The sequence below is a fragment of the Pygocentrus nattereri genome, chromosome 1, assembly GCF_015220715.1.
Source record: "Pygocentrus nattereri isolate fPygNat1 chromosome 1, fPygNat1.pri, whole genome shotgun sequence".
In the NCBI taxonomy this organism is placed as follows: domain Eukaryota; kingdom Metazoa; phylum Chordata; class Actinopteri; order Characiformes; family Serrasalmidae; genus Pygocentrus; species Pygocentrus nattereri.
In genome coordinates, this window is record NC_051211.1 from 20807116 (window position 1) to 20834419 (window position 27304).

At 40.8% G+C, this 27304-nt stretch overlaps 1 protein-coding gene across 3 annotated transcripts; it reads left to right on the forward strand.

Moving 5' to 3' along the window:
- shisa7b (shisa family member 7) lies at positions 1-26349 on the forward strand. Of its 3 annotated transcripts, none has more exons than XM_017718552.2 (7): positions 1-570; positions 1074-1214; positions 14272-17831; positions 18233-18390; positions 20418-20474; positions 22369-22554; positions 22884-26349. In XM_017718552.2, exons 3-7 carry the CDS (start codon positions 17143-17145, stop codon positions 23726-23728), a joined length of 1935 nt encoding a protein of 644 aa, XP_017574041.1. In that variant the 5' UTR covers positions 1-570; positions 1074-1214; positions 14272-17142; the 3' UTR covers positions 23729-26349. The 3 variants fall into 3 exon arrangements, with proteins under 3 accessions (XP_017574041.1, XP_017574043.1, XP_037394623.1); XM_037538726.1 differs by lacking the exon at positions 1-570 and adding an exon at positions 618-731; XM_017718554.2 differs by lacking the exon at positions 20418-20474.
- The last annotated feature ends 955 nt before the right edge of the window (positions 26350-27304 follow it).

Genomic DNA, 27304 nt, shown 5'->3' on the forward strand with positions numbered 1-27304 from the left:
GCAGGAAAGGCCTCGTCCTCACGCCGGCGTTGTGTCCCGTGTCAGCGCTGGACGCGAACGGACACGGAAAACCGTTAGCTTCGTTTGGCGCCTCTGAGGTTGTGGTGCGCGCGCGCGCGCGCAGCCAAATCCCTCGCGGGGATTGGTCGATAATTTCCCGCTTTCAACAAATGAAAAGGCGCACGAGCGCGTATTTCATCCAACCAATTAAGGTGAAGCGGCCGAAGCGGACCTCTGTGAGAGCAGCCGAGTTCCACCGGAGCGGGGAGGGGGGGTCCGTCTGTCTCTCCTTCGGCGAGCAGGGGGGCGCGCAGCGAGCTGAAGTGACACACAGAGGGACAGAGCAGATACAGAGACCTGAATTCCGGAGCAACGGACTTCGCCTCCGCTTTGGTTCCGCTGTTCCGGAGGACTGGACCGGGCTGAGCCCAGCTGCTCTCCGCTTTATTTTTCCCGAATCTCCGGGGGAAGATGTCCGTGTGTCTTCGGTCCAAGCACAGAGTGAATAACGTCGCTCGGTGCTGAAGCGGACCTGGCGAGGAGCCGCGGAGCTAGCTCGCTAACCAGCAGGTGTGTTTTGAGCGTTAAGCCGTTGGCTCGGTTAGCGTTAGCGAACTGCTTTAGACGACGACGTGAAGGAAGACCGCGTTTTGTGTGGAGGCGAAGGAGAGGGACGAAGGAAAACTCGCGGGGGGACAGGCGGGCTGTCGGCGTGGAGCGGTTCTGTGAGAGTGCGTCTGAGCTCTGCTTCTTTTCTTCGTTGCTCTGATTTCCCGTTCCACCTTAAATGTTGCCGCAGTTTCGTTGTGGCGCGTAGCGCGCTTGAATGCAGCTGCCGCACCATTTAAGGTGGAACGGGAAATGGGTGAAAGAAGCCAACTTCAGGCTCGCTGTTCTCTCTCTCTCTCTCTCTCTCTCTCTCTCTCTCTCTCTCTCTCTCTCTCATCCAGTGACTCGGTGACAACGGCTTTATTTTCCAGCTGAGCGACAGAGGTGCGAAGGCGCCCCGCGCTGTAGCCGCGTCGCGTTTCTGGGTTATTGTTAGTCATTTATAATCTCCCTTCGCTCCGCAGACCAGCGGCGGACAGTGATGAGCGCTGAGGCTCGCCGCCTGAGGAGCTTTTCCATCGTCGCGACGCCGAGCAACATGGTGACCAGCGTGTGCTGCGTATCCAAGCCCAGCTGCTCCCCGGAATACAGCCCGCGACACGCAGGTGAGCCCCGCGTGCGCGCGCCTTCATTTTGTCATACCGCAACGCTGGCGGAGCCACGTTCAGTGCTTGGCGCGCGCCGTGGAAAGCAAATGGCATGAATTGGTGATTTTTCATTCATTGTTATGCGCCGTTTGAAACGTATTCGCCGTTCCAGCCGTTAAGACACCGAGGCATGCTAAGGGTGCTCTGCGATTAGCGCGAGGCTCCGTGCGCAGCCTACGTGCATCTTCACGGGCTTGGCGGTGGTGCGCAGCGTTCACTCGCGCCGCCTCATGAATGCTAATTTTCTCGCTGCCATGATAGTGCAACGTACAGGCGGTGCTGTGTGTTGTGCCAGGTCATATAGAGCTCATTACTGCGCCCAGAACGGCCACAGTCTTTTAAACCAGTCCTCTCCCCGGGTGCTGCACATGAGAGTGAGCTACAGTTGATATCACTCACTCTCACACTCAAGTTGCCGTTATTTCTTCCCACAAGGAACTTGTTGGGCAGCTCAGTGCTGCTGGGGTTCCATTTTGTGCCTTCCCAGGCCTACTGCAATTCACCCTTCTCCTTTCACCCTTTTTCACCCCATTTCATTCTTCATCTAGCTGCGCCAGTGTGTGTGATGGGCAGCAGGTTGGGCCTGACAACTGCCATCAGCACCTGCGCTGAGAGGAGAACGACACCACTCTCCTGCCTTCTCTACTGAATCAGAGGGAGATGGATCACTCTCCTGCCTGCTCTACTGAATCAGAGAGAGATGGATCACTCTCCTGACTGCTCTACTGAATCAGAGGGAGATGGATCACTCTCCTGCCTGCTCTACTGAATCAGAAAGAGATGGATCACTCTCCTGCCTGCTCTACTGAATCAGAGAGAGATGGATCACTCTCCTGCCTGCTCTACTGAATCAGAGGGAGATGGATCACTCCCCTGACTGCTCTACTGAATCAGAGGGAGATGGATCACTCTCCTGCCTGCTCTACTGAATCAGAGAGAGATGGATCACTCTCCTGCCTGCTCTACTGAATCAGAGGGAGATGGATCACTCCCCTGACTGCTCTACTGAATCAGAGGGAGATGGATCACTCTCCTGACTGCTCTACTGAATCAGAGGGAGATGGATCACTCTCCTGCCTGCTCTACTGAATCAGAGAGAGATGGATCACTCTCCTGCCTGCTCTCCTGAATCAGAGAGAGATGGGTCACTCTCCTGCCTGCTCTACTGAATCAGAGGGAGATGGATCACTCTCCTGCCTGCTCTACTGAATCAGAAAGAGATGGATCACTCTCCTGACTGCTCTACTGAATCAGAGGGAGATGGATCACTCTCCTGAATGCTCTACTGAATCAGAGGGAGATGGATCACTCTCCTGCCTGCTCTACTGAATCAGAAAGAGATGGATCACTCTCCTGACTGCTCTACTGAATCAGAGGGAGATGGATCACTCTCCTGCCTGCTCTACTGAATCAGAGAGAGATGGATCACTCTCCTGACTGCTCTACTGAATCAGAGGGAGATGGATCACTCTCCTGAATGCTCTACTGAATCAGAGGGAGATGGATCACTCTCCTGCCTGCTCTACTGAATCAGAGAGAGATGGATCACTCTCCTGCCTGCTCTACTGAATCAGAGGGAGATGGATCACTCCCCTGACTGCTCTACTGAATCAGAGAGAGATGGATCACTCTCCTGACTGCTCTACTGAATCAGAGGGAGATGGATCACTCTCCTGACTGCTCTACTGAATCAGAGGGAGATGGATCACTCTCCTGACTGCTCTACTGAATCAGAGGGAGATGGATCACTCTCCTGACTGCTCTACTGAATCAGAGGGAGATGGATCACACTCCTGACTGCTCTACTGAATCAGAGGGAGATGGATCACTCTCCTGCCTGCTCTACTGAGTCAGAGGGAGATGGATCACTCTCCTGCCTGCTCTACTGAATCAGGGCTCTGGGATTGCAGGGAGAAGAAATAAGCGAGTAGATGTATGTTGTCACTGTCTCATGCGCTTGGCATAAGAAAACAGATGCAAATGGAAAAGGATACTTTGTCTATCTTTCCATCTCATCCCCCTCTCTCTATTTCTCTCTCTCTCTCTCTCTCTCTCTCTCTCTCTCTCTCTCTCTCTCGTTCTGCTGCAGAGCTATTCTGAGAGAGCAGCTCCTACCCACACACTGACCGAGAATAACAGAGAAAAAGAGAGAGATGAGATGCTGAGTCTATGTTGAGAGATCACAGTGTGGCTGTTGCTGAAACCTACGTGCCTTTAAAGCACATAAAGTGTGTGCAAGTCAAAGTGTGTGTGCGTCAGCTGGGCATCTGCAGATGCAGGAGCATGTAGGGAATGCTCTGTTCCGTATGTGCACAGATGTAGGCGCTCGCTTTTTCACAGGCTGGGGCTCGCAGGGCCCTGTCTCTCCGCTTTACGTCATTAGGCAGCCCAGGCGTTGCCGACGGCGACTGCCACAGCCAGCCACAGCACAGGAGCGGGCAGTTCGGTCTGTGGAGTTCAGTCAGATGGTCAGGAAGAGAGAAAAGAGAGTAACATGCTCTGGGGCTGTCAGGGGCCATTTTTAAAGTGTGTAGCTGAGTGTGTTTTTGCCCTTTTCTCTCCCCCCTCCTTCTCCTGCGAGGGTTGTCAGCCACAAACCCCCCTCCTCCCTCCGTCTCTCAACATGGGTCCCTAGCCGGCCTGCCAACCCCCTACTCCCCACACATCTGTGCCTTTGTCACACCCCCACCCTTCTCTTCATCTCTACACTCTCCTTCCTGAATGCATTGTTGCTGCATCATATCACCAACAACACTTCATTTTAAAGGCGGAGAGCTTTTTAAGCCTACATGATTTCTATCTTTGAGTCCGTGCACTCTTTTGACCCTTTGCTGGATGTTCCTCTTAGCGAGTTGGTGTGTTGCATCAGTCAAGCCAACATGGCTTGTTGTGTAAGTCTGAAGCGTATGCAGTGGCAGAAAACTGTTACTCATCATTAAGATGGCTTTAGCATATGACTCAATATGTGAGACAGCCGAGGTCACACTACCATGTGCTTAAAATATGCCGTATGCATATTCAGTGCGCAATTTGCACATTGTTGATCATGAATGAATGTGAGGATATTTCAAGTTCCTTTGACAGTTTTTAATAAAGCAACGTGGCCCTTAAACCAGGTAAAATACACAATGGTTAAACCTTAAACCAATGTCTACAGAATTGTTTATTGATTTCATTGATTCATTAGCACATGCTTGTAAGGTGATATATTCTGCCTGATGTGTACATTGATTTAAATATAGTCACAGCTTTAGAATATGATTTGTTTAGTTTGGACAACTGCATCAACAAAACAAGAACTCAGTGTACATTAAGATTAATAAATAACTTCTATGCTGAATGTCTATTTTTGGTCTTGGACTAGACATAACCTGTAACTGGAAAAATGATTTTAACTTCATTCATGCAAGCATTTCATTCACAAGTTCTCTCTATACCAGTACTGTTGCTATCTTTTCAAGAAGTGTTTGAATTTAATAGATCCTTGAAGATTTGCCTGGCTAAGATGAAAGAAAGCTACTGTAGGAAAAGAACAATCAGCTGCACTTCAAAAATCAGACAGAGTTGAACTTTCTTCACCAGCAAGCTAAATAAGTAGGCCTGATAGTATTAGCGATGCTCGCTGTCCTTACCAATTACAGATGCTCTACCAATTACAGATCATTTTTGTGGTTGTTTTTCTGTTTTATAGCATTCAGTTTTGGTCACAATACAACTGGCCATATTTAAACTGTGTCACAGTTATGTTAGGTGTAATATACAAAGTATATCACAATTATAGTATGATATTTATCCATAATGTGCAGCTCTGTCTTATGTTTTTCTTGCAGCAACTTAATGTAGCAACCAATTATAATACTATGTATAATTTATATACATTTTGTTTTTTAAAGTACCGCTCTGTTATATATCCTTTATTTGTACTAAAATATTCAAAGCTGATATTAGAGCTTATGCATTCTGTGTCAGGAGTTTCAGGAGCGACCGCTGACGCTGCTGTTATTTTGTTTGATTGTCAGTGTCTTGAGCAAAGAGGAATGAGCTTTGCATTGTTTGGTATGTCACAGCAACATGTCGTGCAAATGTAACTACCATACTGAGAAGTTGATATAAAGGATTTGCAAAACATCAGGCTAGATAAAGGTAACTGTGTAGACATTATGATTACCTCACTGCATCGTGAAGCTGAATCAAGCGACCAAACACTGTAGTGCAGAGCAGGATTGCTATAACACCATAGTGATACCATACCAGCTGCATTTGTGGGCTCGTCACCACCATAACCACTTTATTATTATTTTTCTTACTCTTTCTTTTGCAACATTTAGAACATTCCGACCAGGATGCATAGCGCTGGACATGCACATTAAAAGCACTATGTATAAATATATTGTTATACAAAACAAAGTCCAGTTTATCAGAGGCAGTGCAGCGCTGCGTGAAAGCACAGGTGTAGAATGTGAGGAGCGATGCTACATTTACAGCAAAGAGAATCACTTCCTTTACCAACTGCTGGCTGCTTTTGGGGCCTAAACTAAATGGCAAGCAGCTTTAGTTGCCTGTGTACTCAGAGTTCTTGGCTAGTTGTGAACCTTAATGAAACACAGATGCGAACAGATAAAAAACATCGTTATCTCCTGCTGAAACTTCATGTGTGCTTTGAATTTATTTTTTCCCACCATTGGAATTATCTCCCAGTTGATGTGTGTTTGAGAATTAGATTTTCTTGATTCAAATACATCTTATTTTCTGAAAACCTGCTTTCTGTCAACACAACTAACGCAAACTTGAACAATGCAATTATACGTTTGTAATTTCATCAGTATCACCCAAAAGGTTCCTGATCCCCTGAAAGTTGATTATTTACATTTACGGCATTTGGCTGACGCACTTATCCAGAGGGACTTACAGTTTGATCATTTTACACAAGTAGGCCTAGGTGGTGTTAGGAGTCTTGCCCAAGGTCTCTTATTGGTATAGTGTAGGGTGCTTGTACTGGTGGGGGATTGAACCCCAGCCTACAGCATAGAAGGCAGAGGTGTTAACCACTACACTATCCCAACCTCATTATTTAAAAGGAATGGCAAGATTGTGTGTAATAGCCACCTTGATTAACCCCAGTTTTGTTTTTTGAAAAGATATCTCACTTGCATTCGTCCATCATTGCTGGACTGACCTGTGGGCCCAGAAGAATGTGTTTCATATTTCTCTTACTGAGCCCCTGACATGTTCCTCTCTTATCCCAACTATTGAAATGTGCTCGCCTCCCAGAGAACAACCAGTATGGGAGCTTAGTATACATAATTTGCCCCTGTGTTTTCGGATGTGTGCATGAGCTTTATAGCATGTAGTTTTCTTTTTGCTTACATGTTTCTATAACTGTATAAAACAGGCACTAAGCTTCCTTTATTGGTGGGTGAACTGTGATTCAAGTGAGCACATGAGCTCATGCAGAGTACAGTTTGTATCAGTAAGGGGTTGTTATACATTTGTTTAATCAGTTTAGTGATAAAATGTTTCTAGGGCTGCCCCAAATAATTAAAGTCTTTGTTATCTTAGTATTTGGTTCTATTTCTTTTTTTTAGCCACAAAAATTGTTGCATGAAATCAGTTTTTATCAGCAAGGCAGTGGTTGTTAGTATGTGAACTGAGCCACTTTCCAAGTGGCCATTGACGCTGAAAGAGTAGTGATGCCTCAGAAATTTCATGCGTGGGAGCATGTTGAATTATTGGATGGTATGAAAAAAGAGTATGTTAAACAAAGGAAGCACGTAAATAAACGTTAATGTTATAATATATATTTATATTTATAAATATAAATGTTATAAAAAGTCTGAAACAGAACTGGCTGGTGGTGCATTCAAACTCATCATACCATTAGTTTTCTTAGTACAGTATTCAAATAAAGCATTAATCAGACCCCAGTGATAGTCATTTTAGATGTGAAGCACCTCATGGTCTTAGCCAAAGTTAAGGTTTGGGTCCTGGAAATGATCACAGAGAAAATGTTTGATGCATCAGTTACGCTGTGAGCCATTGTTTATTCACAAAAATCTAAATATAAATACACAAACATATATATCTATATACGTTTTTGAATTAGGATATTATTAAAATGGGATAAAATCTACATCATTTTAAAATACATTTTGCTCAACTTTTAATTTTCATTTTTAAATGCAAATGTAAAAGTGCCTCCCTCCCAAGGTGTGCTGACGGCCACCCAGCAGTATAGCCTATTGCTTTTGCATGCTGTTGCACTTTTTTCTTGCTGTCTTACACAGGGCCAGATCTCTTTGCTCAGCACTGGTGTTCGTTTCTTTATCATTATGGAAATTGAGGAACCACACTGAAGATGTGTGGGGCAGTAAATAATCTGGTATGCCGTTTGGTGTCTTGAGTCTTACAATGAGACTGTAATACAACCTTGTGCTTGTTATGCTTTTGTAGTCTTCAGAATGCATCAGTTTTCCACATGAGTGAGAAAATAAGCTCGCACAATCTCTCTAGAAAGCCAGCTACGTCAGCAAGTAACCTTAGAGCTCCGTATGATTTAATATTTGCCTTCCCGTTCAAACCATGTATGCTACATCCGAATGAATATTTCCCTTCAGATCTTCAGTCAATGGTTCTGCATAAAATCAGTTTAATTATTATGTAAAGCTGTTATTCAAAGAAGAAGAGAGTTGTTGTTTGTCCTCTCTACTTTCAGAGAAAGTTATGTTTACTAATGGTTACCTAATCTGCATTTGCATACAGTTGAAATCTGCTAGATTTTTTTTTTTCTTTTCATGCAACACATAAGCTGCGTTCCAAAGCCTAGGCTGCAGCCGAGGTCATCGCTGTTAGCGGCGTAGCTAAAGCCATGTGTTTCACAACTGATATTTGGGCCTAGATGTGAGCCCAATGTCTCTCATATGTCTCACTGTATTATTAGCGGTGCTCGCTGTCCTTACCAATTACAGATGCTCTACCAATTACAGATCATTTTTTTGGTTGTTTTTCTGTTTTATAGCATTCAGTTTTGGTCACAATACAACTGGCCATTTATAAACTGTGTCACAGTTGGAATTCACAGTTATGTTAGGTGTAATATACAAAGTATATTACAATTACAGTATGATATGTATCCATAATGTGCAGCTCTGTCTTTTATGTTTCTCTTATGTTTAACTGTACACTGGGTGGACATATGCATTACAGAGTGCAGTGTGTCAGTTAAAAAAGGGCAGCTAGTCACACAGCAGCAGTTCAGTTGTAGCCTCCATTACAGATATGCTTAGTGATTGGAAGATTAACCTTAAACAAGCAAATGCAAACAGAGTGTCAACAGCAATAATGACAATATTAAAGTGAAAAGTGCTCTTGTATCAGAATCTGTATCAGTGTAGGCTGTTGTGTGTTGGAATCGGATTGGAACTGAACTAATGTAGATCGGCCCATCGTTAAGAACAATACTGTTGCCAGCAGAGAAGTCAGAGAGAAAACAGTTTCTGAATTTATCGTCTGTTTCACTGCTCGTGAGTTTTCAGAGTTCATTTGGTAGCCAATTCTAAAGTTACGCTAGTGAGATTTAGTTTGTGCTTTAGTGTTTGTGGCTATGGAAAAAAATATTGTACATAATAAGTTTTTCTCATCCCACACTGTACAACTTGTGTGACAACTGATGTACATGTGACATTGGTCAGGCAAAGCCAAGCTTGCCTGGTTTTGTTTTTCTCATAGACATACATAGGGCGTTTTTCCAAACTCCTGCATTTCATGAACTTCTAAGATAAAACCACCAAACTTGTTGTGTTTCGTGTTCTTGTAGTTTATTTTCATCAATAACTTTTTCCATGCTGTAGACTTCACTTTGTATTTTTGGCCACCATTTATTCCAGTGGTTTTCAAGCAAGAACGGTTTTATACTGATAGCGCTCATCTAATTAAACCTGCTTATCATTAATCCTGCCATCCTGCTGAACTCTTTTTGAGTTTGAGTATTTTAGCTGCAATCACTAAATCTCCCTGAAGAATTCACCTGTTCATTCAGATCACATGACTTCATTTCATAGTGATACTACTCATTTATCTAATCTGGCAATCCTTTCTTTAATTCCATCATCCTCCAATGAAAACGCCATTGATTTTAAAATTCCTTGAATTTTCAAGCTAAAGCTGTGAAATATGATCATATGACATAATGTAACTGCATTCCATACTGATACTAGTCATTTATCTAATGACTACTCTCTACTCCCTTTTCTTTTATTCTGCATGACAGCACACAAATACTGCCATCTTTCTTACATCCCTCTCTTCTATATGACAACAAATAGTTTTTTTATGCGCTGAGCTGTGTAGACGAACAACTGCTATGCTTTCTGTACTCTTGTAATAAGTTTTGGCAGCTCAAATGTATTTCTTAAGACATTGTTTTGAGATTCAGCTGTCTGGCTGGGCAGTTGTAGTGGACCTCATCAATGTGGACTGACGGTTTGCTGAGTAGTTTAGCCGTTTTTTTTGTTGCCTGAATCAAAAGGGATGTCTATGCAGGAGGGGGGTTGGTGACTACTGATCTAGTATGTCATCACTGTTCCTTATACTTTGATGCTTTTTTTTTTCCAAAATCTAAAGTTTTTTTGTAGCACTACTGTAGCTGTTACAATGGCTGACCTTTACAACTTAAATTATAATATTAGTTTTATTATAATTATTATTATTATTATAGCTCAGAAATGCAACGTGATGCCCAAAATTAATACCAAACTAGCTGAGCAGGTGAACACAGAGTGAACATTTACATTTTGAAGTGCTTAAGTTGATAAAAATAGCTATCCCATCTACAGTGATGCTGAGTTCACAAAACCGAAAGAGAACTGATTTAAAAAGATGTTTGAGCAAATTTGTGGAAATTAATGGTAACCTCAGAGAGAAAGGGTGTTATTATCTTCAGGATGTTATTGAAAGCTTTATAAGTATATTACTGGCTTCCTGCATGAGGCAGTAAAAGACAGCAACAAAGAAGCTTCTTCAACATTTCAATAGCTTGGTTCTCCCTCAGCAGTGTATCTAAACCAATTCATGATCAGGGAATTGTTGAAACACTGTTCTTGGGAAAGAAAAGATGAAGTATTGCAACTTGTAATATTGGTATGTTGGAGTGTTACAGAATGAATTTAGATTTTTTTTATTTTACACATCAGTTGCAAGACAAAATTCACTGTAAATCACACTTAAAATCCATGTTGTTAAATTTTGGATACCAACATAAATTGGAATTATTAGTAAAGACAACCACACTGAGATCACAGCAGTATGAGACATACGTATTCTATACATAATATATTCAATTAGGCTTTTTAAAAAATAATGATTCACCTGAAGATGGTACCTTTTCAGAAAGTGTGAGATCATTTAATTTACCCTGATTTTAAAATGTAAGATTTTTTGGCTGCTGTGACTCTGTCTTTATCTGCCTATCTGCTGTTTTTGACAACTATAGCAGTCAGGTGTGGGAATCATGATCATTTTTCAGTACCATTTAAAAAGTAAAAAACTTGAATTAAATAATACATAAAATACATGTATAAAATATAAAATGAAATAAAATCTTTAAAAATGTATTATTAAGGTCCTTTCAAATTCACAAAAAGTTGCAAAATAATTAATCCAAAAGGTTGTCATAGTGTAATCCTTAGCAGTCTCAGATGTTTAGAGCTGTGCAATGTTGTCACAGGTCAGTAGAAATTAGTCTTGTGTGAATACAAAAAAGATCACAGTCACATACGGGTCAAAGAAAGTGTAGTTTACTTACCCATTCAAATATCTGTCAAGTCCTAGTGCTGATGGCAATTTTACTCAGTTATGTTATTTGTGAATCATCTTGACTACATGTAATGTGCAATATCGTGCAGCCAAAGCCTTTTCCTCAGCGTAATCACGTGACCATAAGGTTATGGTAATTGTAATCAATTAGACACTGTAGTAATAAATTAAACATCGTAGGACGAATCCAAATATCTGTAAATGAATGGCCTAGTGAAGTACAAATGCCCAAAAGTTGTTTAGTTTGGGGCTGTAATGCCATATGTAAAGCCAGCTATAATTTGGGATTGTCCGCTGAGGTAGTCAACCCAAAGACATTTCTGGATTTAGAGGCTGAGGGACCCCCTGTTGTGTCTGCTGCCTTTACTGTATTTGGCCTATTTATTATCTGTAGCTTATATTTACTTAAAAATCACCGAGCCTTACTTACGCTGAGCCTTACTTTAGATATATAGTCTACTTCCTGTTCTGATATCTCTGGCAGCAGTCCTAGGCAAATCCTGCTTGTGTGGGTTCATGTGTTTTTTTTTCTCTTTTAATGATAACACTAATTATGATATATTATGATGGGGAATCTGAACAATTGTGCTGAAAAATAAATCATGTACTTTACACAAAATTTGCAAAAAATGAAAACCTTACACATGCTGCTTCAGTTTTTTTTCACAGTCAAATGACACTTTTCTTCTAATTAAGGTCAATACTTTTTAAAAAAAAGATGTTATGTAGTTTTTATTTCAGTGCTAGAACATATGGTTAAATATTGGCACAAAATTTTCTACAACACTTATTCTACAACAATAATCTCTTATTCTTACAGCTTTCCTTTTAAAATAGGATTTTGCAGTTTTAAGGAAGTGCTAACATTAAATAAAAATGATAGATTTTTAGATTTGAGAACAAAAGCCCAAAAAACAGAAGTACCTGGAACACATATTCAGATGGGACACAGTATTTGTGCATCTAGGAATAGTGCATTTCTGTTCATGTGATCTTGAATGTTGAAAGGGCTGACTGTGGCCTGGTGGTTTATTCTGCTTTTACATTTAACACATGCACGGTCAGATGCTTTATAGTGCAATTTGGTGTTGCATGTCTTTGAAGTAATTCGTATTGTGCATAATGTCAAAATGTGTGTTACCTGCATTCCTAGTGAAGTTAACCCATACTTAGGTCTCTTTTGTGATATTTTATTGACATGTAAACACAAAACACTGACATGTAAACAGAGTCCCAGCTCCAAATATCAAGTTTTTATAGTGTTTTCCTGTATCTGTATGCTTATGACCTGTAATTTAGACAGCCAGTCTCCAGTCTAGGTTTGCATGCTTGATGGGTTACTAATGTTAATAATACGAATTACTTGGGTATCACCATTTGGCATTGAATACCACTTAATTTATCAATGCTTGGTAATATTGAAGAAATTCATTGGACACTGTAAAAGTATTGAATTCGGATCCTAGATTGCATTGCTTATTTCAAATCATAGAGTTTATATGATTTATATACATTTATATGTCAGTTTTGCAGCCAGCTGAACAAATATTGATATATATATATATATATATATATAAATATATATATATACAAATATTGACCTATACTTTCACACCATGGTACATGGTTTTTTCAAATGCTTTATAAATGTAAGTGCCAGTGTTAACTAAACCTGGAATTAACTTTTTATTGGCCACCTAGCATTAAATAATGGAATTTATCTTAGGGTCAGTTGTTTATTTATTTTTAACATTGACAGCCATCAATCAAATGAAGTATTTCGTACACTATATTTCCAAAGGTTTTCACTCACCCATCGAAATCATTGAATTCAGGTGTTCCAATCACTTCCATGACCACAGGTGTATAAACCCAAGTACCTAGGCCTGCAGACTGCTTCTACAGACATTAGTGAAAGAATGAGTCGCTCTCAGAAGCTCCTTGAATTCCAGCGTGGTACCATGGTAGGACGCCACCTGTGCAACAAGTCCAGTCGTGAATTGTCCTCGCTACTACATATTCCACAGTCGTCTGTCAGTGCTATTATAACAAAGCGGAAGTGATTGGGAACGAAAGCAGCTCAGCCACGAAGTGGTTCGCCACGTAAAATAAGAGAGGTGGGTCAGCGGATGCTGAGGCGCATAGTGCACAGAGTTTCCCAGAGTCAGTCTCTACAGACCTCCAAACTTTGTGGCCTTCAGATTAGCTCAAGAACAGCGTAGAGAGCTTTATGGAATGGGTTTCCATGGCCAAGCAGCTGCATCCAAGCCTTACATCACCAAGATCAATGCAAAGCGTCGAATGCAGTGGTGTAAAGCACTGCCACTGGACTCTAGAGCAGTGGAGATGTTCTCTAGAGTGACGAATCACGCTTCTCCACCTGGCAGTCTGATAGACGAGTCTGGTTATGGCAAATGTAAAGTTTGGTGGAGGGAGGATTATGGTGTGGGGTTGTTTTTCAGGAGTTCGGCTTGGCCCCTTTGTTCCAGTGAAAGGAACTCTTAGTGCTTCAGCAGATCAAGAGATTTTCAACAATGTCATGCTCCCAACTTTGTGGGAACAGTTTGTGGATGGCCCATTCCTGTTCCAACATGACTGCACACCAGTGCACAAAGCATGGTCCATAAAGACATGGATGAAAGGTCCATAAAGTTTGGTGTGAAAGAGCTTGACTGGCCTGCACAGAGTCCTGACCTCAACCCGATATAACACCTTTGGGATGAGTTAGAGTGGAGACTGTGAGCCAGGCCTTCTCGTCCAACATCAGTGTCTGACCTCACAGATGTGCTTCTGAAAGAATGGTCAAAAATTCCTATGAACACTCCTAAACCTTGTGGAAAGCCTTCCCAGAAGAGTTGAAGCTGTTATAGCTGCAACGGGTGGGCTGACATCATATTAAACCCTGTGGATTAATAATGGGAGGTCACTCCCACAGCAATGAGTTTAAAAGAGACTGCATATAGCACAGTATTGTTGACTGGGTTAGAAGAAACTTCATTAGCAAAACCTGATTCAGTTTAATCTGTTTCTTCCAAAAGTAAAGCTTTTTTCGTAGTCAATCCTCCATATTGGCCTCTAATATAATGCAGGGTGAAAAACTATAAAAGCAATTTACAAACTGTACATTTCACAAACATGTATATTGCTCATATCAAGTCCAAGAATTAGGATATTCAGTCATTATGTACTCTCCCTTTTCTTTCAGTGAGAATCCAAGATTAACAAAGGACCGCAGAAGCCAAGAAGAGCTAGCTGAAAGAGCCATCAGTGTGGATGAGGATGACTGGAGCCCCAGCCAGGAAAAAAAGTCTTTCTTTTTTAATGAGGATTAAACAGCGTATGGTTTTGTTCTTCTTTTTATGAGCCAGGGGCTTTTTGCAAAGGATGTTGATTTGCACGGATTGAAGTATTTGTCTTCTTGTTCTTCTTCTTTCTTCTTAAAGCGCAACCAAAACCAGTGCCAAACATTAACTGTGCCAAGCAGAAGCAAAAAAGAAAAATAATTTCAACTGTAATTTTGAGACATTTTTTCATCATTTAATTCTAATTGTCAAAACATATTTTAACCATTTCCATTACGTTCCAAATTAACCTTTTTTTTGGAAAAAAAAAGTTTATCCTACCAGTGACCTAACAGTGAAACTCATAGTCAAGAAGAAAGTATTAGAAAGTGGTCAAAAGATTTTTTTGTTAAAAACAGTTGCTGCTCCAAGAATTAGGGAGCATAGTGCATTACTGGTTTGAAGTGCTTTATTTAAGAGTGGATGTTAGCAGTGCATTAGCCTGCGTGCTAGCACACTCTCTCACTGGGAGGAGTTGCCCTGGACTGACTGATCAATGGATGGTTGGGCTTGATGGATGCCCGGTACAAGCCTCATTAAACTCCCCAAAGTGACCTGCTGCTAATTTTCTCAATTAGTCCACTGTCCCCCTCAATGAGTCCTCGCCTGTGTCTAATTCATCCTATGACCTCTGAGCCGTTCTGCGCTTCTGCTTTTTCACGAGAACTTTCTCCCTCTCTTTTTCTTCCCTGATTTCTGCGCACTGTGCACATTTAGAACAAAGCCCTTAAGAGACTTTTTGCCTCTGAAGGGATAAAAACAAAACAAAACATTGAAGCCATAGGCCCCATAGCCATGCTAATGTTAATATCCCTGTCATTGCAGAAGCCATAATACCCATAGCCATGCTAATGTAAGGATCCCTGTCACACGTTGAGATTGGGTTTTGCAACTATGAAAAATCTGAAATTGCTTTAGAAGCACAGGTGCACAGGTATATTCAGGGATACTTTAGAGACCAGTAGTGGCACAGGTGCATTCTGCCATATTCACCAGCACGCGATCTGTGGCTTTAATCTGTTTACATAAGTAATATGTTCAATTTTCCACTACTTTCCACTGTTTGGAAGAAGTGAAAGTACGCCTCCGTACACAGAACAGATTAATTGATTTGGCTGAGAGGGTCAATACTGTGTTTGTTGCCCTCCACGAGTTCCGTATTGACGAATGAATCCCACCTCGTTCATGTCTGTTCAGTGGGCACAGTCGCGCTGTCCTGCCAGAACTGGGCCCAAACCCCCATTTGTTTTATTCTGTTGGGCTGAGTTAAACCCAGAGCAGAGACATTCGCGCAAAAGAGTTCAACATACCTAGACCGTTCAACAGACAGTTCTTGAGCTTTGCTTATACCCAACTTCACCCACTGTTCCTTACACAGTCATTTTCTGTGGCACCCCATAATACGTGTAAAAACACACCCACCTTCTCTGACTTCTTGTCAAGTCAAAAATTGACATATGCTGCTTTGGTACCTTTTATGAGTACCCTGACTGACAAGACTCTGCTGAAGCCTTTGTGATGAGCCGTTGTCTTCTTGTATCGCCTTTAGAAAAAAGATCAGCTCTTCCTTCATTTTGAAAATTCAGAGTTTAATTTGCAATCACTTCTTTGAGGTTATTTTCTTACTGTATGCTCTTGCGTTTTCCTGTAGCCTCAATGACTTCCTGAACACAGAGGTTGTATTTTTGTATGCGTATAGACCACAAAATTTACATGTTGTTGTGATCAGTTGGATTGTGGAATCAATGCCCATTTATCTAGAGGCTTGAAAGTTCTTGTTTTTCGCTTTATTATTTTCATTGACACTGCCGAATACATAAACCCTCTCAGATTTGTTTACAACACGTCAATTCTCAGAGCTGCCACAAATCGTTTACAGTTCAAGGAAGAGCTAAAAACAACCGTAACAGGTTTTTACTGGAGTTGATATCACTTTGTTTTCATAGAGGTTTCATAGAGGTGTTGTGCAACTAAAGTGCCAACTAGGAGCAAGAACATTTGTCAAAACATAATGGAAAAGTAGACTTCAACATATAAAGTTTACACTTAAAGAGAAATGTTTACATGTTCCCTTTTAGGTGGACTAATATATATGTGGAGCAATTTGTTAGTGTGATAGCTCAGTTAGAGAAGCTTGCATAAAACAAACCACATATAAAAAGTAAATGAACCTGTTACCTTGATGTGCTTAAGTGGTGCGTCTACACTGTTAACGTTTTTTCTTTAGGGTATGAGATTGTCCTCAACAGAGGAGTCAATTTTTCATCTAGACCATGCTCAGTAATTTTACAGAACATTCCATCGATTAAAATAATCTGCATTTATTTCAGTTTGAGCCAGAATATCTGTAAAACATTCCTTCTCTCTGAACATGCCCATTACCACAATAATTTCAACCAAGCAAAAACTGAAAGTTCAGTTTGAAATGTATAAATGTATTAACTCTGTGTGCATTTCTTATATTGATATTTTCCATAGTAATATGTTTACACACAGACATCACCAACCAGAAGTTGCAAATTTAGATGTGCATTTTGCATATTGAATAACTTGCATACCAGTGTATGCCCATTTAAACATAAAAAAACTTCTTGCCTATATCTCATATACTGTCACAGTGACGCATAACTTTTGATAGACTTTTCCTCAGTAAACCAGTCTTTTGTAGATCTGAGAACTCTTTTGTACAAAAGTGTACGTCTTTCTTTGATACAAAAGAAGGCCCCAGCATCAAAATGACATCTGCTGCCATCTTGTTTTTTGTCCTCCTATTGGACCATGTGGTTTCCACAGTGGCTATTACCTCACAGCGGCACTCAGCCAATGGTGGGCCACTGTTGCTTCTGTTGAAAAGCCGGGGAAAGGAGACCCAGCCCCCTTCCTTGAAGGGACTGGAAAAGCAAGCAGCGGCTATGGCAGCGGAGCCTGAGGCGGCTGAGATACCCCCATTGCCCCTTCCCCAAATCATGCTCCCTCGCAATGTGACAGCCGATGCCCTGAAGCCCCCGCTGGGGGCCGCACAGGTGGCGCCACCGCCCCGCAAACGGGTGGACGTTGATGTGTGCCGGGGCTACTACGACGTGATGGGCCAGTTTGACAACACCTTTAACTGTACTAAGGGCACCTACATCTACTGCTGTGGCACGTGCCACTACCGCTTCTGCTGTGAGCATCAGCGCAACCGGCTGGACCAGGACTCATGCACCAATTACAATTCACCCGTCTGGGCAAACACACAGGTGCCTGCCACCCAGCCCCCGAGCCGTTCTGACCCGGACTTCGACCCACTGCAGCAGCAGAGTAACAATACAGCTTACGTCATTGGTGGTGTCATCTCTTTCACACTGGCTGTAGCCATTGGAGTCAAGGTGGCTTGCCACAAGATATCCCGCAGACCCAGGAACCGAGACATTAATATGCCTAGGTGAGTGAAACCTTTTAAACTGATTGGTATTCAAGGCAGTGTTAAAGACAGGTGCCACTACAGTGTTTTTCTAGCATTCTGTGTGTTGTGTCTACATATGTAACGTTGCATTTAGTTGGTTATATTCCCTGCTGAAAGAACCCATAGAAACCATTAAGTGTTTCTGTTGGTTCCTGATGGTTTTGGGACGTGTAATGTGTTTTGGCTATTGGAAACCATGAAATTCCCATTAGAAAGCAAAATCTTTAGGTAATCAAAGGTCCTTTTTAAGCAGGGTTGGGGCAGTCTAGATTTTTTTAGTTGTTTGAGTCTGGGGTAGATAAATAAAATGATTTATTTTTTCTGCTATTTTCTAATTCTTTTGCCTTCTTTCTTTCTGTCTGTCATTTAATTCTCCGCAGAGCATTGGTTGATATCCTGCGTCATCAGTCCAGCCCAATCCAACAGAGTGAGAGGAACAACAGCACCATCTTGACCACTGCCACCACCAGTGAGGCTACTCTGGGACGGCAGTCCAAAAACCTCTATACACCTATCCTCCAGAGCAAAGACAACCGGAGTAAGTCTTGTGCACACAAAATATGTGTTGACTGACACCAGCCCTACAGCAGCTGAAGCAGTGATTCTGTGTTGTGAAAAATTGTGGCACAAGCTATAATACAATTGAAAGGTAAACCTGTGTGAAAAATATTATGATTACACAGTTTTGATGCATATAAACAGCAAAATTACTGTGTACATTTTTTGCTTACCCCAGCCAACATTTACTGCCACAAATTATTGTCGAAACAAGCAAAATATTGCTGTAATTGATTTCTCTTTCACCATTGACCTTTTGCACTCAGCATCTTGGCAGCTGGTTACAGAATATGCAGTGTACTCCCTAAAGAAATTGCATGTATAGTCTAATTTGGCCCTGTATGTTACCTTAGTTCTGTCCCTTAATTGCTATGATGACTTTATTTAATCTGTACAAGTCTAGAAACCTTTGTGTTTGTTTTGTGTCAATGACTGGCATTTATTGCCAGGTGCCACAGATCCTTTTAGGCCAATTTCCACTCCAATTTAATTAAGGCTGCAGAAATAATTGCAAACAGTTTTGAATGAAAATGGAACTAGTTTATACTTTTTTACTGAATGTCTTGTTGCAGAACTGTGGGTGTAATTATGTATTTTAAACAGCGCTGTTAGAAAAGGTATTCAGATTCTTGTAACAATCCTGCAGGTGTTGAGGTGAAAAGTGAAAAGTAGTTTGTGATTAGAACAGAGCTGGCTTGAATAATTTTAATACTCAGGTACTCGTGTGTCACGTTGGTATTCGTCACTTCGTGTTGCGTTAGGAAGCTTTGTCTTTTTTATACTCCGACAGAATCCCAGAAAACTATTGTGGATTCCTTACAGTGTTCAGAGTCAGAGGCTTATTTATCACATTTTATCATAAAACCTGGAGACAAATGGGAATTACTTAGTGATGGACACTGTATTAGGCTATAATCAATCAAGTCATACTGAGATAATCTTAGCTAAAGACTGAACAAAGAAACACTTCCCCTTAAAATGTCATAGTGTTACTCCTTTTCTTAGAGACTAAAGCAAGGTAACTGAGTAAAGATGTAAAAATAGCTAAGAATGTTTAAAAACAATGAGAAATAGCCCAATACATGTTAATGTTTTTTGGCTATAGATTTGATTGCTGAACAGCATTCAAGTAGAAAAGCTGAGCGCGTCCTCAGCCACTCGTTTAGCTGCTGTAGAGCTGAGATATGGAGACAACCACAGATAGTGGGTCAGCTTAAATGGTTTAGCTGATTCATGTGAGTTCTGAACTGTTGTAAATCTATACAACTGTAGTACAGAATTTACAGTACTAAACTGAAATAACTAATGGAAATAACTTCAGTCCTCAATGAGGTTTATGCTCACCTACTGAAGTTATTTTGAAGTTATTCCACTCATGATGGAACTTGAATGGAATTTGATCTTGGCTATCCAAACCAAACTGTAATGTTTTGATTAAGAGACTATAAAAATCAGCAGACTCACAATGAATTAATCAATTATGAAATGTAAGTGTTATTTTTCAGAAGGTGTATTCTATTAGTTGTTTTAGAAGCATAAAAAAAATTCCTGTTTGGAAGCATAGAATGACAGAATGTATAGTGGCATGGGCAATATGGCAAAAATATACTATCACATGTAAAATAACATTTACATTTTACACTGATCTGCACTAAATTGTTAAACAGGACAAAGTATGCTGTTTGTGATTAAGCACGGTGGGTTCTAGTAATAACAGTATCCATGATGTGCTCAGAAATGTGCAATTTGTCACTTTAATAATAAATATTGTCCTATTGCCTAGCCCTAATGCATATGCTTACATGAAGGCTGTGCTTATGAAGGCTGAACCATGAAGATCATACAGTCAGGCATGACTCAGTTTAATACATGTTCTGGATAGATGTATAAGACATTATAGCACGTACAACCAATGGCTAGAAAATAAAGTCGGACATCAGGTTGGCCTTTTACGCACACACTTTTTTTTGGCGGGAGTCCGTCAGTGTTTGCTCTGCTCTCTTGCAGTTGGGAAACACAATTTAACCCAGCCTGGGTCCAGCCCCAAGCACACGGCTACTATTGGTAAGCCAAAGAGCGCAGGCAACGTGTGAGCAACTGCCTTGAAACAGCAAGTACATGTATATGTGTATATGTGCGTGTGGGCTGCCGATAGAGCTAGACTTTTAAAAGTCCATTTACAGGTGAGTTGGATGTTCGTGTATGTGAGCAAGCTTCCTGAAAGTACTCTCTGTGCGTGTGGCCCATGCCTGGTCTGTGCGTGTATTTTCAGTGCGTGTCACTGCTCATGCTTCAGCTGTGCTGGCCCTCTAACTCTGTATGAGTGTGTTTACCTTCCCCTTTCTCCCTTACCCCACGCTCACTCACATACTGCCACTACCTTGTTGTAATCTCACTTCAGATGTGAGCATCGCATTCACCTCTTAATGTGGGCACCAAGAGCCTGTTTGTAGATTTGGCCAGGTTTCAGTTTGTGTGTGGGCACGCTTGTGAACCTGTGTGGCATATTTATAGAACACAAAAGCATGGCCATGTGGGAAAAAAATATGCCACATCACAGAAACAGATGGGTGCTGTCTTTTCATCCTAACATTTTTTGATGGTCAGGCTTTGCTTTGTACATCAGTAAAAATGTTATATTAAAAAGTACAGTTAGACTTTGCTATGTGCCTTTAATTTGTTTTTATATTATTATACTTTATATATATATATATATATTGTATTGTATGGTTAAACTTCTCTGTCAGTCTGCATTAGGAGTGTAACGATAGGTTATTCTGTATTTTCATCATGATGCTAAACATTTTCTGTAAAGACTTAGAGAAGAAATGCTTACTAATGCTTAATTTCTTTCTTTATTTATTTTTTGTCATTATCCTCCCCAAAGTGTCAGCAGTGCTTGATGGGATAACTGACCAAAGTCAGTAGTATACAATAGTGTAGACAGTAGTATACAAAAGTGCCAGATGTATTTTACATGTTGCACATGTGTTATTAACCATTACAACTTCATTTACAGTGGGATCTTGTGTTTATATACAAAGTGTAATGATTGGCTCAATCACTCCCAGGAAACTGCATAATCCAGGTTTCTCTACAACCGAGCACTGGTGCAGATCAGAAGCTATAATCATCACTGTGAATTTATTTTGCATGTGCAGAATCCACACTTGGTGCTGCTTGAATCTTGTTGTGGAGAGGTAGCTGCTGCAAGTTGTGTATTCTCCCCGATTCGGTAACAGAAATTTGGGAGATGTCTTCACAAAAGAGCTAGCTTATTTGAGGCGTTAGCATGGTTATTTGACACTTATACAGTGAGAGCACACTGTGACCATTTGGTCTACCACTTTTTACACATGATAATTGCACTTGACTGCAAATAAATGCAGCATAACGAAAGGAAAACTTGAAAAGAAGCTGACAAATAAGATGGTAATTTTAACATTGTTCAAGGCTAACCAAACCAGTTTTTTCCAGTTGTGAGAGCTGTGCAGTGGAGTATTTTTTGCATCAGTGGTTATTACTTTTAGGCATATTATAGACTGTGTTAGATATAAGTATAGAAGCCATTTCCATTATCATGTATTTTAGAACTTGCCATTAATTACCTGTATTTAATCCAGAGAGCGTATGGTCTCAACTGCAGTTTTGAAAAAAAAAAAAAAGATTTATAAGCATATTGTAACACCCCTAGTCTGCAGCGTTCACTTTTTCAAAACTCATACGTTTATTCTCCTATACAGTGCAATCATCCATTACATCTAAAGTTCAAAACTTCTGATATATTTAACCATATTCACCATTGTGAGACTATTGAGACTAAACCTCTAAACTTTGCCACTGATCTTTTCAAACTATCAGCCATGCAACATTGTCAAGTACATCAACACATCTGAAGGAGAGCGTTAAACACTGTTGTGCAAAATGCTCATGCATAGCATCTACTCTGTTCTATCAGAGCGTGTACCACGGATGAACAACGCTCAGCTGGCCTCCACAGGAACTCTGCTCTCCAGCAAGGCCAACAACGCAGGCCCTCATCCAACATTTTCTCACTCGTTCCACAACCTGGCCCAGCTCCCTCCTTCATACGAGGCTGTTATGAAACCTGAAATTAACCGCTATTCTTCCCTCAAGAGACTAGGTGAGTGTTTGTGTGTGTGGTTTATAAATTGGAATATACTTCTGCTGTGGAACACTATATAATTTAATATGTAATAAGAAAATCATGCATGTTTTCTGTCTACATTGCATAAATATTTTATGATCCCAGTGGATCAACAGAAAAGTAACAAATCTTGTTAATGTACAGTGTAGTTAAGCACCTTTGTTTACTTTTGAATAAAATGACCATTTCAGAGATATGAGATTTTGTTATAATAGCAAATAAATGGTAAATAGTTGATGGACAAACTGATTGTTTTTCAAACTAACTCTTATTCTGCATCTACATTTTCTCCCATGTAAACACAGAAAAAGATCTGGACGATTACACAGGTTATTATACCTCAAAGAGACGAACCAACAATGCACCACCTTCTTTTCACTCCTCCCAACATCACCTGCACTGGGGGGGTGACTATACTCTAGGGGCACGGGGAACGTTGCCTCTGCACTCATCCCATACTCGAATCCATGTACCTACTTCTACCTCTACGCCAAACCCTTACCCCTTACCCCAGTCGCCATACAGCCCCACATTTGAGACAATGAGCAAGCCTCCACGCCGGGTGTTGTCTCAAGACCAGCTTCTGGCCCTGGGAGAAGGAAACCCCCTCTCTCACCTCTCCAAGAACCAGCAGCACCAGTACTACAAAGCCATGACCACCAGCAAGAGTTCCAACTCCCAGGCACTGCGAAAGTCCTACGAGCGCCTCCTGGTGTCGCCTGATCATCTAGAGGAGAGAATGATGATGGGTGGGATGGGTGACTATGGGGGCATGATGTCCACCATGTCTCATCTCGACCACCAAAAGAAAGCGCAGTCGCAGCAGAACGTGTGCGTGACGCCCTCGCTCGACCGCCACCACATGATCAAGATGAACTCGCACCCGACTTCTGGACGTGAACAGGAGCGTAGCACTGCTGCTGCCATGTCAGCTGGCCATGGGGCTGGCACTGTGTGCTGGGGGGAGGGACACGGTTCTGGGGGCGGCGCCGGAACTATGGGCCACAGCGCCCGCAGGATGGCCTTTGCCACAAAGCGGCAGAACACCATTGAACAGCTGCACTTCCTTCCTGGAGGAGGCGGGGGAGGGGGTGGCGGGGCAGGCGGCCAGGCGCTGAGGACAGGGAGTAAGAACGAAGTCACTGTGTGAGGGAGGATCGAGAGAGAAAGAAGACAGAAAAGGGCTTGATAGAATGTGAGATGCTGAGATGCATTTGCTCAAATGAAAGAGGGGAGAAAAGACTTTAAGGAAAGCTTAGAGTGAGAATGAACAATGAAGTGGAGAAAAGGGAAAGTAACAGAGGTTCAGAGTGAGAACAGATGTAGGGTGTGAAGCTCATAGCAAGGAAACTTGGTGTATTGCTAGGGCCTCAGAGAGGGAAAGATGTGAGATAATGCAAGTGAGAATCCCTTATTTGCCCCCTGCTGCTTGTTGCTAAGAAACAAGGATAGGATAAACCCTTGTGATATGAAGGTGTTTTTGAGAAGAAACTAGATGAACTAAGAAGGTTCCCAGTTCTTTCTTATATATGACTGTATGTGTACTGTATATTAACATTTTGGAGGCTACATGAAGGCATATTTTCAGAAAGTGCTGGTGAAAAAAAAGTAAGTATCAAAGAAGCTTTCTCTAATGAGTATCTTCCTACAATTTAAACATATTACTGCAAGTTTTAGTGAAGACTCTTGTTGGATATGATAGAAATGAGAGAAAGTGACAGGTGAAAGCTTGTGTTGTCTAGGAGTTTACTGAAGCATCTCCTGACTAAATAAATGGATTTTTTATTCTATAAAGAATCATTTGACAAGTATCATGGATTGTGCTGTGACAAGTGCACAACGAGAATGATAACACCAAAAAATGTTCAGCAATTTACTACTTTATGCTGAGGAAAATAAGGGAATTCAGAAATATAGTGGAGTTCCACCAGACATAAGACAAGCTGGAAGCTTTGAGGAAGACACTGAAATTGTGTGTGATCAATTTTGTAACTTGACTTTAGATCTAAAGATGTGGCATGTTTTTTAAATCAACTTGGGGGTGGGGTTGGGATGAACCATGGTTTGACACAGTGCAGCTTCTGAGCTGGACAGTATTTTAGATAACAGTGACACAGATTTGTCCCAATTTGTCTCCGGCTAGTTCATGATATCTTTGAAAAGGTGCCTCTGAGAGCAGTTGGTGGTGGTAGTCGTTGATTCATACACAGATCGGTCATTCGTGGCGGATATTTAGAGTGTCTAGAAGAAGACTAGATCTAGAGGAAGGAAACATTTATTGACTGGATCCGTCCAGCGCACAGTATCTGGTAGTAATTAGTCAGTAGGCATCACGCCTTTTCATGCATGTCTGACCAGTCATGGGACCGCTACGTTTGACTTTTCCGGTCAGGGTCCTTTTTGGTCTGTTATCATGGGAGTATAAGAGTAGACAAAATAATTATGAGCATGCATTATTATCAACAAAGATCAAACTCTCACACAATTTGTAACTGCAGCTGTTCACTGTATTAGGTCAGTGGGGAATGGGAAAGGGGATGGGCATACAGTGGACACTTTACTCCAAGGGCTATTCTGAAACTTTACTCTGTATGTCTGTGCTTCTGTGTTTGGTCGAGAATTTTTTTTTCTTTTTTTTAATTTTCATTGTCATGTGTCAGTGTAAGCGACACAGCTGTTTAGAACAAAATGATAATCTATCACTAAGAGTAAGGAAAAAAACACAAAGCAAGTTCTGACATAACTAATTATGTAGTCTGGCAAGCCTAACATCTTACAACATGTTAAGATGTGTCATTTTCCCATTAATAAGCAGGCTGACTTTTGTATATTATATTCTGAAAAGCAATGGCTTTTGTTAAAGGGTTTCTGTATATTTCTCTGCTGTATACTCACCAAATGGACAGTGTTGGTGTGAGTTACTGAGACTAGACTGAACTGAAAGTCCATATGGCTGAAATCAGTGGAAATCTAAATGGCCACAATATAGGCCCATAATCTGAAAATCAAATTAAGCATTTAAACATTTCTTTCTACTGAAGTTATATCAGTATAAAACAGGAAAAAAAAGCTTTGATGAATTCCCAGTGTTCAGATGTGTATACATGCCAATTTACGTGCACATATTGTTTTCATTATGATTAATATTCTTCATTCCATCCTAATTATTCTGCTTAAGTTTCTGTGACTTCTGTTGAACTTTTTTTGTTACTATTGAAGTTTCTAGTGGATCTCAACCTTTGTAATTACTGACAAAAAAGCAGATGCAATCAAAGTGAAAAGACAAAAAGCATGAAGATGTCAAAGCCAGTGTTGATGATGTCATATTGCTGACTTTTGATGTCAAGGTGTGTATGTGTCCTGTTTGTGTGTCTGTATTTCTGTGCCTGTGTGTAGTTCAGTGTCTGTTTTGGAATGCTGAATCTCACATTTTGTCTGACTTCTGTCTGATTTGTAAGAAGTCAGAGAATGTGCATTTCAGAAAGCCCCAAGGAAAATTAAAAAATCCCAAATACTGCTTTATTTTTTTGTTCATGTGAGTTTTTTTAATCCCAAGCTTCCATGACAATAAATGTCGTAATTATTTCCAAACCTGTTTTCCCTAAAGTATTTTTGATCATGACAATTTTACCTCTTGATTTTTGATTCTGTTGTTTATTACAGACACACAAATGATGTAGGGCATGATCTGATCTAGTGTAATGTTGTTTCTAATAAAAACCTTTTTCTTTTTTTTTAATTGAAAATAAACTCCTCATCACTACAACAAGACATCACAGTGTGTGCCAGTGAGTCTCCAAGTATTGCCTGTTTGCTCAAGGACTTTTGAAGGCATGTTCAGTTTATAAAAATCTGCCCTTTAACAATAATTACAGTTCTGACATCACATACCTCTGAACATTTTAGCACATGGATGGTATGTGTGGTTACTAAAGGAGTTTTGTTGGTAGGAACATTTTGTCCCATGGCTCTTTTAATCTGAAATGTTGAAGGCTGCAAATGACTCTTCCTCTTTGAAAAGCAGTCTATTTGTAAACATCTAACTTGTAATGTATTTTTGGTAACACTTTTTGTTAAGGATTGCAAGTTAATGAATGATTTTATGATGATAAGCAATGAAATACTCATTTAAATATTAATAAACTATTTGTTAAGTATTAGTTAATGATTAAGTACTTAGTAATAAGTGATTAAGTACACTGTTAACTGATAGTTTAGTTTGTCCTTAGTTCACAGCTTATTCACTCATTAACTGTGTACTAATTGCTGCATATTAAACTGCTAATGTACCTGGGTGTGTTTACTCATGTAAACAAGGAACATGAGAACTAAAAGTACTTAGCAGTTAATTCTGCCGATCTGCCGTCATGTTTCCCTCCACTGTGTAGTCTTATATGGAACACAGTCCTTACTTCACACTTTCCTTCACCTCCACATATTCAGCTGCTTATCTGTACATTTACATTTACAGCATTTAGCAGACGCTCTTATCGAAGAGCGACTTTTACAAGAAGTGCTTTGACTATCTAGAGAAAGTATCTTTGCTAGTTACCAATAGGTTAGAGAGAAAGCTGTTCCTGAGCTCAGATACTGCTAGAAACAAAATCACTGTTGATACCCAGAGAAAAACCCAGAGAACACTGCAATACATTACATAAGTGCAGTACAATACATTATAATTAATACTTAATTCAGGGGTCATTTAAGTGCTGTGTAAAGAGGTGTG

Excerpts from the sequence above, each read along its gene's own strand:
- shisa7b (XM_017718552.2), top strand. The coding sequence starts at position 17,143 with ATGACATCTGCTGCCATCTTGTTTTTTGTCCTCCTATTGGACCATGTG. Across the intron at positions 18,391-20,417 it reads CCAGAGCAAAGACAACCGGA|TTGGGAAACACAATTTAACC; the intron begins GTAAGTCTTGTG and ends GCTCTCTTGCAG. Across the intron at positions 22,555-22,883 it reads TTCTTCCCTCAAGAGACTAG|AAAAAGATCTGGACGATTAC; the intron begins GTGAGTGTTTGT and ends ATGTAAACACAG.